The sequence below is a fragment of the Hesperophylax consimilis genome, chromosome 1, assembly GCF_061612785.1.
Source record: "Hesperophylax consimilis isolate HC1 chromosome 1, BYU_Hcon_1.0, whole genome shotgun sequence".
Classification (NCBI taxonomy): Eukaryota; Metazoa; Arthropoda; class Insecta; order Trichoptera; family Limnephilidae; genus Hesperophylax; species Hesperophylax consimilis.
In genome coordinates this window covers 16511920-16524475 of record NC_142836.1, presented here as the reverse complement: position 1 = coordinate 16524475, position 12556 = coordinate 16511920, and the positions used below count along the sequence as shown (strand labels likewise).

Genomic DNA, 12556 nt, shown 5'->3' with positions numbered 1-12556 from the left:
ATACTACTAAAACCTTCAAATTCTTTAAGAAAGTTAGTTATTTGACGTAATTAATTTGACCTGTTTGTATAAAATCATTAATTCAATGTTTGATACCCCTGATTTATTATATGTAATCTCTTTTCATACTCCAAGCAGGTCGGTTTCAAGACAGTACCTACCATATTATTGTGGCAATTCTATGTCAACGTCCCAATATCATACTCCTATGCGACGGATTCAACAGCTAGGAAACAAATACTCAGATGTTGTTGATATATTTAGTACATCAATTTCAATATATAAGCATACCCTATTGAAGTTTTTTTTTTCATCGAGTAGTGGAATATTTGAATAAAGGTATTTAATTTGATTTGACTAACATATAATAATTTTGTCAACTGAAATAGAAAAAAATATTTTGGATTTTTTATATGTTGTGCCTGCATTCTGTGTAGATCAAATCAAGTTGAGTGATATTTTGACTTTATATTTATTTTTCTGCAATTGTTTTAATAGTCGTTTCCTGCACTATTTTCATGTATAATTTCGTAAATATTTTTTATATATATGTATGTAAAAGCCTTAATAGGCGTGAAATAAATAAATAAATAAATAAATAAGTAATGAAAACTTCATTGAAGATAATTCTTCGAATTTCTCAATTTAACAAAAATGGTTTTATGACTTCTAAATTACCAATCTTCATTAATTTGCCTCGAAAATGTGGTGTTATGAAATCTAGTGACTCCAAAAGTTGAGCAAAACTAAAGTTTTCTCACAAGAAAATCATGAATAGGAAAAGTTTTAAAAAGTAAATTCATATTCATGAAATTCAATTACACGAATGACGGGCCCGGCGCCCGGCCCATAAGTTAGTCGAGAATATACGCTTACACACTGGAGGTGAAACTGCGTAAGAAAACCAAGTGTTGCGAACCTTTGCTCTATTAATCATAAGAGGGTTTTAATATCCATCTTTTCCGGCGATCACCTCCCCTATCTCCTGCTCCCCTGGTTGAGTTATCGCCCGGGGGATTATTGGATGGATCAAAATAAATAACCCAAGATAGGAGGAGCAATACGGGATGCTTCTCATTTCTCTGGAGAAGGGGAGCCTTTTGCCCACTCTGTAATGGACAGCTATGAAGATAAAATTGTTTATAAATAGTTTCTTGCTGTAGAAATATGATTTTGTTATAATGTTAAGGCATTCAAAAAAGTTTTTTTGATTTTTATGTCTAAAGCATGTTAGAGTAGCGATATTTATGATAGTTACGATATTATTATGACTTTACAATATGGGAGGCGGGTATAGACGCTGGGAACCATTTATCGGATAGCCAATATCTACGCCATAGGTCACCCCAAGTGACAGACCAGACCCTTTTACTTCTCTAGAAGGACTTGTGGACCCACCGCCTTGAGAAAAATGGATTCATACGTCCGTCACTCCTGGATCCACTGATCCACACATTTCTACCCACTCCTCATACCTGTTTCCTTCCCAGAACTTTTAGCAATATGGGAGGCGGGTATAGGCGCTGGGAACCATTTATTGGATAACCAATAGCTACGCCATAGGTCACCCCAAGTGACAGACCAGACCCTTTTACTTCTAGCAGGACTTGTGGACCCACCGCCTTGAGAAAAATGGATTCATACGTCCGTCACTCCTGGACCCACTGATCCCCACATTTTTACCCACTACTCATACCTGTTTCCTTTCCAGAACTTTTTCTCCCTGATTTATTTAAAAAGACCCCTCACACAGCATACCCACAAGTTAAAATAGACCACGAGGGAAATTATTTTGCCCAGGCCTCCTGTATGAAGTTAATATTAAAAAAAAAAGTTTAGTAAACAAAATTTCTACAGATTTTTTATCGATTTCCAGCAGGTCTTGCACGGACGATCGACAAAGCCCATGTCAATATGATATTGAAAAAATCTATCATCTATGGTCAGATAGCGATATTTACGAGCACGGTCAGAATATGATTCCGACAGCCGATTGACAAAAGCCGCTACTTTTAGCCCGGCCTCCAATGTTACGGATACTTTTTGGATAATGTAGTTCGTTATGCAAAATAACAGTCTTATAATTGAGCGGAGGTGAACTAACTATGCTCTTAGAACTGAAAAAATTGTATACACGATAAAATTAAATTAATTAAATTGAAACCGGTATAAAATCATTGGGAGTTAACGCCTATCAATCTGAACTTGTAAAGTTATCGATTTTACTATGCTAGACCAACAAAATATGTAAATAAAAAAATATATATATATTTACATATATATTTTTTTTTCTTTGCAGATAAAGAATTGTGATACATTTTCTAATTTTTGGTTTTAAATCGTACTTCTGAACACCATGACCGGATAGATTATTTTATGGTTGCGAAAAAAATAGCCAAAATTAGTTAAAATAAATGTAAGCCGCTAAGTCAGAAGCCAAAAAACGTACAGATCTCACGTTAATATCTGATAAGTTTCCTACAGGGAGAGGGCTCTGAGTAATGTGCTATGCTATGCCCACTCAACCACTGACCGGTCAATGGTTGAGTGGGCATAGCGCTTGGGTCTCACCCGAGCGTCGCGTGTTCGATTCCTCGGCTGGCTAAGTCCTCCATCACAACACAAGCAACATTTTCGGCTTTCTGTGGTGGTAGTAGGAGATTTTCAAACATTGTTGGGTTATTCGTAACCCGGGAATGTTTGTCTTTCTTTAAAAAAAAATAAAGTTTTATTGTTTAAATATGGATTCATAAATTACCGTACGTTCTCAGATCGTAAAAATAGTTGATATTATTTGGTGTCTTTGACCATAAATACTTCTACTATAATAAAAGTGGGGGCCTCAATACGGGTAAAGCACACAGTGAGTCGTACATGATCGAATAAAGTTTTAAAATACGTAAAGTTATTGTATCTAATAGAATAAAGTAATAAAACATCTAATAAAATAATAAAACAAGATAGTAAAAAATTGTGACTAATAAAATAAAATTCTCGTTGTACCGAGAAATGAAACTGTCAGAAATGCAAAACGTCAAAGTCAACAGAATTTTCATGTTGGTGTTTAAAAAAAATCAACATGGAATTTTATTTTTAAAAATGAAGAAAATCGTACAACGGACATTTTTATATAGTGACTAGTTTTATTATAAAAAAAACTGTAAGTTTGTAATTTTTTTGTAACATTTTCGATATCGCAGTCATTATAAAATGCATGCAAATGGCCTATTCTCAATGAAAATTATTCTTTCACCTCTATGAATGATTTGCACAGAATATTGATTAATACAAAACTCGTAAAGGAGTTCTCGTTGATGACGCTGGAGCAAATTGCGGACAAATATGCCTACCTGTAGGAGTTCTCGTTAGTGATGATGCCGTACTTCTTGGTGGGCAGGACCATGACGTTGTCGTACACCCAGTAGCTGATGGCGCGCGGATGCGCCTCCGTGTGGCAGTCCACCGTCACGTCGGTGCCAGCCGGCGCGCCCACAAGTTGGTTGGGCACCCAGATCATGGGGGAAACTGCCAAACAAATTAATTATATTGTCAATATATCAGTTATAATACATCAGTTACATTACATCAGTTATATTACATCAATTATTTTTATAAGCAATAATTGTTCGCCTGAAACACTCATCCACACTGAAAAAATATCCTGATAAAAAATACATGACGCCAACGGGACTCGAACCCGTGTTCATTCGATTTCCGGTCGAAAGCTCTGACCACTGAGCTATGGGGGCTTATTTCTTACCCGCGAAATTATTCAATATATGCTAGTGTTTCATTCAACAATTACTCCTTGTTACATTTTTTTCACTTGAGAACAACCAACTTTATTTTATATGAGAAAGGCATTGTAAGTGCTAAATCTCTCACTAGATGGCGTTGAGACAAATTTGTGAAAAAACAAACCAAAAAAAAAATAAAAAAAAATAATATATTACATCAGTTAATAAGTAATATTAAATCAGTTATATTATATCAGTTGGTGCATGAATTCCATATCTGTATGCATGCTGACTATGACTCTGTGGTTGTTGTCCATAGACATATGAATATTAGTAGACCTGCCCAAGTGATTAAAAGCGTATTATTCTCCATTCCTCATACCGGTTCCATTGGAGCCGGCTGGGCTCGCGTATGGCCTCCCGTAAATCTAGTAAATGTGACGTCATCATTCTTGTGCGAACTAGCGTCGAGCTATGCTCGAGGCATCATCGGTTCATTTTACGAAATAACACGGCAAAATGGTGGCTTGTGCTATGAAAACTTGTAAAATTAGATGTGAAAAAGAGAATAAACCCAATCGTCGTATTGCATTCCATATGTAAGCATTATTTTACTTTATTTTAAGTTTATTCACATCGTATAATATGGATCAGTTGTAGAAAAATATACTATCACATCGAGATACATCTGGACGCAAAATACAAAGCCGTTTGCATAAGAATCAGGGATGTGCCTTCGACTTTTGCGCTTTGATAAAATACATAATCGTATTATTTGGAACTTCCATTTTTTCATCTGTTATATCTTGCTGGAACTCCGTCGTATTAATAAAGGATAATAAACCAATCATTTTTAAATTTATTTCAATTTAATGGCGTTATTACTAAACGAGTTTTGAATTTTACACAACTCATAAACAACACTTAATATAAGGTTGGTTATCAATTGTGAAAAATTGGTATGTTTGGAAGTAAAATGTAGATACAGTGAGCATGTTTGGAATGAAAAATGTATGTGTCATTTTGCTATCCGATGATAGTTTTTCTCTATTAAAATTAAAAATATTATATTTTTCTATCGCACGTCGCCACCGATCATATATTATCTTTGCATCATACTATCACACGTCGCAACGGACCACGTGTTAGGTACGAACGAGAAGAAGTGCATATCACGTAATGCGTTAGGTTATACCGAGTGGCGATGTGTGATAGAAAATCATGTTTTTTGTTTTTAATTGAAAAAGTGTCATCGGACGGCAAAATGATGTCCAAATTTTTACTCCAAATATTCTTAGGAATCGCCGGTAAAAGCTGTGTGTATATAATTTCATTTGTTTTTTTAGTTGTTTTACTTTTTTTATTATCTTCTTAAAAGTCAAATGTTATATATTTTCTTAAAGATTTCATTATTAATAGGAACAGAGCGGTTGTGACAACCCTCCAACATTGGTCGAATGTAGCGATTCTCAAGTGTGCTCATGGTTGTTTACTGTGAAGTGAATTATGAACATTTATAAAAGTGTCTTAACTAAATACGTAAACAAAATATTCGACTCTGAAAATAGAAGAAATTTATTTTGCCGAATTTGGACTTCGCAAATTTGTTCATAACGTGGCGAGTAATTAGCGCTCCCATGTAAAAATGTCTATTCATTCAAAAGCAGATTTTACTTTTAAGAACTAAATGGTGATATTATAATGCGAGATGCCTATATACTGTCAGATTGATTTATTGACGAATCACCGTCAGCTTTCGCCTCTGCGTTCCCCAACTGTTGATTTTACCCCTCACCTTTGAGTTCAAGTCTATTAATATTCATATGTCTGTGTTGTTGTCAATCAATGGTCAACTTCTATAAAGTCATGGAAAGTGATGAAACAAAAACTTTTTTAACTGGGTTAGGTAGGTTAGATTAATTTAGGTTATGTTATGTTTAAAATATTTTTTTTCAACTTTTTTAATGGATTTATATAACTTTTTAAATATGTGTTGAATAGTCACTGTGTTGAGTTATCATGGAACCGGAAACAGTGGGTAAAAAACTAGGACAAGGCTTAACTTAGTTAATAAGCTAGCTGGAACTAGCTTTTAACTAAGTTACGTCGACACTTCCATGGTAGATGCTTCCACAGCTTAATGCCAAAATGCAAACCATCAGCGAGACTTCTACTCCTCTCCCTTGGGTCCCCTTACTTGCAAACATAACCCCGCCAAACACCAGGCGAGTAATTGCAACACTGAGGGAATACAAGAAGGCGCTGCAAAAAAGCGCAATACCTTAAGTGGCATGCCGCTTGAAGTGCCGAAAGCCCTTCTGGGCGGAAAGAGAGAGGCTCCTCCGATTACCTCTCACCCCACAAGATAGGTGGAAACTTGAGTGGCAAACGGCCAACGTGGGATATGCCCATCTTATACAGGACTCCAACGAGATACATCATTGGTTCTCATTTCAACGCAAAACCTGGTCCGCCATCAATAGGTAAAGGTGCTCCCATAGCTGCTGTGGCCACATGATACACAGGTGGGACTTTAAAGAGTCGGCGATGTGCGAATGTGGTGCGGTGCAGACCACCGAACATGTGGTCAACGAATGCCAGTTCTATTCATTCCGCGGCGGGATTGATGAGGTGAGATGAGATGAGGCCCTAGACTGGCTCGCAGACCTAGATGTTCCCCTCTGACCCCCCCCCCAACATACGAAAGAAGAAGAAGTAGTTAAGGAGGTCGTGTTAAATCGTCTGTTTGAATGAATTTCTCCAATAGAGAGTTCTTGCAATATCAAGAAGACTAACTTCGTGAAGTTAAATCTGAACGCCGGTTTCCATCTTACGAAAGAAGTAGAATAATTCATCTTCACAATGAAATTTAAAAGGCGGATATGTGTACCGCCGCCGCGAATCTTTTGTTGGATAACCAACACCTCTGACGTAGGTCACCTAAGGTGGTTCAATGCTTTTGGTGACTAAGCAGGGGTGCCCGGGTTCATAGAGCGAGATGTGTTCAGGACCAGCTGCGTGTCGGGCAAGATCGGGAGAGGCCGGTTGTGGGAGATCCTTTGACCTCTTCAGCTAGTCTCTCAACTCATCGTCTTACACCGACGTGCGTGAGATGAATTTATACGTCCGTCACTTTTAGATACACTGATCCCTAGATTCCTACCCATCCCTTTTGCATATCATCTTCATTTCCTTAAACAGATTCTTCATATATTATCTCCAAAGATGACATAGGCCTTGAGGAAAATTATTTTGTCCAGGGCTACCTGTGTATTGTTAATGAAAAAAATTAAAGCATTGTTTTGAAACATATAAAATTAGCGTAAAAATGCTTAATGATATCAATGGCAGAAAAAAACTGCAAACGGGAATTAAATCAAATCGATTGTTCCTTTTTCCTATTTCATGGCTTTAATTCATCTTAAATTATGCAGCTAGTGTGCTTCTGATTTATCACAGATAATAAATAATATTGAACATCATCTCCAAGACAGAGTTGTCCGGCTTAGCTTCCCTTACTTGCCGTAAAAAGCACCTTAAATTCAGCATTACTCCAACATTGATATTATTTCTGTCTTTGAATGTCATTTCATTACGGATTTAACGAGAATTACGAGATTTACGGAGAAAAAAATAAATAAAATGCATTTGAATATGTTTTTTCTATTTATACAGTTTTCTTTATTCAGGAAAACAGTACGTAATATTAAATATTTTTATGAATTAGTTACGATCAAATGGAAATTTTCACAGAAAATTAAAATCTGTCTTTTCTTAGTCAATATGAACTTCTTAGTTTTATTGGTCATCTGCTTACTTAATTAATTTTTCAATATTGAAGGAGATAGTATAAATACCTAATTAGCAAATTATACGTAGGCTAGTGACCCATACTCTAATTAACTGCAAAATTACAGGTGAAACGTTTTAAGTCTACACAAAGAAAACTTACTGATTTGAAATATTGTTAATTTATTAAAAATGTGATCAAATTATTCGTTTTCTTGTTAAAAACAGTATTGGACGCTTATGACGAATGATTTGGCAAATTTCATAACAAACATGTTATGAGGAAGTCGGAACACGTATTATTCCAAATAATAATATTTTCACATCTCGTGTTCAGATATATTTTGAATGACTAATATATTTTAAGGAAATAGTCCTGCAGTCACATTTTTGACAATATCTTGATCAATAATCCGTACTCATTTTTCTTCGTGTAAAGTTATGCATGGCCAGAAAAGTGTTTGCACCTTTTTGGGGGTTTTCATTGATACTTTGCTGTAGCAATAATATTTTTTAGCAAAGGTTATTATTTAACACTACGACGTGATGTGAAATGCGAATAATTCCGACAGTTAACTTAGAAAAGGTATTTATTTTACAGTACGACGTGATGTGAAATGCTAATAATTCCGACAGTTAATTTAGCAAAGGTATTTATTTTAAACTACGACGTGATGTGTAATGCTAATAATTCCGACAGTTAATTTAGCAAAGGCATTTATTTTAAACTACGACGTGATGTGAATTACTAATAATTCCGACAATTAATTTAGCAAAGGTATTTATTTTAAACTACGACGTGATGTGAAATACTAATAATTCCGACAGTTAATTTAGCAAAGGTATTTATTTTAAACTACGACGTAATGTGAAATGTTAATAATTTCGACAGTTAATTTAGACACGCTTTGTCGTCCTCAACTTTACAGTTCTGTAAAATTTGCCCAAAATAAGTTAAGAATTTATTTTTAGAATGTATCAGTTGTGCTACCCTTAAGTTATAAAATTGTAAGGTCCTCAAAAATTTTACTTCAAAACAGAAGTAAGATTAACTTGAAATTAATTTATGTTTCAGGATTATAGCTGCTATGTCCCAAAATAAAGTTCATGGATTTTTGGAAGTAGGCACAAAGCATGTTTATAGAAAATCAAAAGATCAACCGCCCAAAATAATAACACATTTTTTTTAAATAAAGACAAACACGTAAGTAACTAAAACATTTTCGGTCTTTGTTTCAATGTTTGAAATTTTAGAAATAAATATCGAATAATAATAAAATGAGTTTTTGCAAAAAATCTGCCAATTTAAAATGTTCGAAATCTGCGTCTTGCACATTTAGAACAAAAATAAATCATTTTTCCCTACTATTTCAGGTAAAACGTGCTGAAGCTTTCGCGTATAAATCATAGAAATTTATACAAAATTCACCCTCTTGTGTGAAGAAAATGTACATTATAATAATATATTGGTCTGGAAGATTGGCCATGTGCGGACGTAAAACAAGCATCGGCAGTGCGCCACGTTATGCAGTCACGTGTTCCGCCTCACTGCAACTACACAACTACACTGGCACTGGTCACCCCTAACCCTCACCCCTCTCACCTTTCTATGCTCCTGGTAGTCCACCCGCTTTTCTGTTCCCTTTTCCCACTGTCGACTTAACGCTACCCGTCTTCTCGCAGGCAACTGTCCTGCAGTGGCGGGTTTTCATCGTTTGAATTCGGTCAATTGTATTCTATTTAATCCTCTACCGCTTTGTAGTTAGTTTAAGCGATTGTAGTTTAAGCACATACAAGTTGTTGTGTAATAGAAATGACTTTATTTAAAAGTATACGGTTCGTGAATTCTCGTGAAAAATAGATCGTCGTTTTGAAGATACACCTTCTGTTAGGTTAATGGCCGAGCGAAAGGCAGTTTTATTAGATTGAACAAAAATAAAAAAAATGAGATCAGAGTATAAAAAACAGAAAGGTGAATAACAAAAAAAGTGGATTTCAGACAAATATCCAGGGAGGTTTAGCTCACTATTACAGGGTGCGTATAAACAGAACAAAATATATAAATAATCGGTCTGGCAGTGAGCGGATCATAGCGAGCAGTCCAGGTCGGTGAATTTAAACAGCCTGTGACAGACCACGCCATAAGCTTCATATTCAAAAATAATATTCAATGACAGCTGTCGTGTTTTTCATCGCTCTCTAGAAATTTCACAAAATAAAACAAAAATCGTAGCTAAAATCTAAATATCTATATTTTAATAAATTTATAATAGTGAAGTGTTGTAATATTAGTTATATTAGCTAATATTCTGTGCTAATATGACTACATGAATTTACATACGTTAAATTGAAGTGCAGAAAACAAAAAAAAAAGTGGGTGTGTCAAGCCTACGCAAGACAGAAGTGAAACTTCTAGTTTCAGCTGATGCTTGGCGTGGCGCAGTTCGCTGGTGTCTGAGAGAGAGGAAAGAAGAGAAGAGAGAGAACGTTCGTGAGCGGCTCCCCCACCTCAACAAGGTTTCACTTCAAAAATGCCACAGCCGAGAATCGAACCTCGCTTAACTGATTGAAAGCCAACCACGCTGAGCACCAACTGTAAGCAAAGCCGCATAAATTGATTATATTATGTAGGTTCTGAAAATATGAGAGCTTGTTATGTTTTATAATGTTACCTACATCACACCCAAAATATAATATATTTTTAAAAATAATGTACAATGTACAGAAATAGAATCCCACACAAGATCGCGTAGTGCGCTCTAGCGAACGGATATTTTATCAGAGGGAGATAGTTTTAATTTTTTTTTCTGTAAATTATTACATATTATCAAAATAAATAAATTAATTAAATAAATGTAATACAATTATCATAATATACGGATTAGATAATAATTTTAATCCAACACAATAACGCAAAGCGCGCTCTAGCGGAGTAATGTTTTATCACAGTGAGATAAGTGTTTTTATTATTTTGCAATATTATTTTCTTTTAAAAAATGTTCTGACCTACTAAAAAATAAGATATTGAATGAAAAAGGCGTTAAAAACAAAAAAATAATGTGCGATGGCCGAGAATCGAACTCGGATCAACTGCTTGGAAGGCAACTATGCTGACCATTACACCACCAACGCCAGTTGTCGGGATGAGCTAAGAAGCATTTATATGTTACTTCAAAACTTTGACTAGATCAAATGAACTTTAATCGGTGGTGGGGGTACCCGCATTTTCGTTTCGGTCATGAGTCGGTTTTACTCCGGTCCTCGAAATTGCATGACGCGCGTAAAGAAGTTTCACTTCAATATGACATCATGGCAGTAATCCAGACAAGGCGGGGCCTAACAGCAGATGATATTGACTTGGAAAAATTGAATGGAAAACATCGGATCTATATTAATGAACATTTAACTCATAAAAACAAAATACTATACAAAAAGGTCAGAGAGTTTACCAAAATTAACAAATTCAAATTTTGCTGGGTTAAAAATTGTAAAATTTATGTTAGACTAAATGAAAACTATGATCACTATTGCATAAACTCTTATAACGATCTAGAAAAATTAAAAAAATACGATATTTCCATCAACAACCCTTAGAACATATCTGCAACTTTCATATTAACTGCATTGTAAATGGAATCTTTTCAGTTCAGTTCAGTTTCAGTGCCGGCAACCCGGGCGTTTATTTAAGGTTGGTTCTGTACAGATGTTTTTTTTTCATTATCCTCCTCACTAGACAAAGTCTGTTCTGAGGCTGGTAATTAACAATTTATATATAAACCAAATGTTAAGTAAAAAAAAAATAATAAGAAAAATAGTAGTAAAAAAATGAGTAATATAAAAATAGAAAAATAAGTGTAGTACTTACTATATGTGTTGAAAAATTATGTATAAAAATATGAAATGAGTATTTCGTATTATAATTAATTGTAAAATATTGTAATTTTGTTAGAATTTGTGTGCAGTATGGTTTGTAAAATGCATAAGATGCTTAGAATATTTCTAATATCTGTTCTTTCTTTTACCATCAACCAGTTTACAAATCTTTTGAACACCCAATTCAAATTATTTGGTAAGACGTAAGTTTTAGTTTGGGTTAGGAACATGTTGAATATGTGAGGGGCCAGGTAAGATTCATCTCTTTTAGCGAAATTCGATTTGATATACGTCCTTGTAATTGTTTGTGTGTAATTGCTCTCGTGTTTTGCGAGTGAGTTATGTGATGTGGTAATTTTTTATGCAGTTTTTGTAGATGATCTTCTTTATGAACAGTTTATTTATGTCTAATAAGTTATTTTCAATCATTAGCTGTTCTGTCGGATGTTGATAAGGCTTTCTAAAGATAATTGGAATTATTGATTTATGATTAATTTTAAGGGATTCGAGATGTCTGCTGCTACTCCCCATACTGAAATACCATACATTAGAATACTTTGACAAAGTGCAAAGTACGTATTTTTTAGCTGATTTAATGACATAATATTTCGTTTTGTTTTGAAGATGTGTGATAGTTTCCGGATTTTTTTTGTTAATAGGTTAATTTGGAGATCCCATTTTAGATTATGGTCAACAGTTAAGCCGAGATATTTGATATTATCCGCATAATCTATTTTTTCACAAGTACAGCGTGTGTTGTTTGTGGAAGTATTGGTGCAGGGGTGAAGATGTAATTGTGAGCGATTATCTGGCTGACCAGCTTTTGTTTTACTAAAAGTCAGGTATTTTGTTTTAGAAATTTAACTTAAATTTAACATTTAACAAATTGCATTCTTACGGACTTCCCGCATCCCTGTGTACGTGGATTGCTGATTTTTTAAGGGATAGGTCGATTCAGGCGGTTGCTGACGGTTTCACCTCTTCCTCGCACTCCATAAATGCTGGCGTCCCACAGGGATCGGTTCTGTCTCCGACTTTGTTTTTGTTGCACATCAATGACCTTTTGACATGTGCACCGATTCACTGTTACGCGGATGACAGTACAGTTCATGATAGCTTTTTGTTTGACAAGCCCCCAAAGGGCACACAAACTCCAA

The 12556-nt window shown here is 34.9% G+C and overlaps 1 protein-coding gene across 3 annotated transcripts in view; it reads right to left on the bottom strand.

The window, feature by feature from the left end:
• Positions 1-12556, bottom strand: part of LOC149426362 (lachesin-like) — a 184497-nt gene that overhangs the window by 25822 nt on the left and 146119 nt on the right. For all 3 annotated transcript variants that reach the window (XM_089650856.1, XM_089650869.1, XM_089650862.1), the window contains exon 7: positions 3351-3525. In XM_089650856.1, the coding sequence (XP_089506982.1) occupies positions 3351-3525 (175 nt within the window). The remainder of the gene's footprint in view (positions 1-3350; positions 3526-12556) is intronic.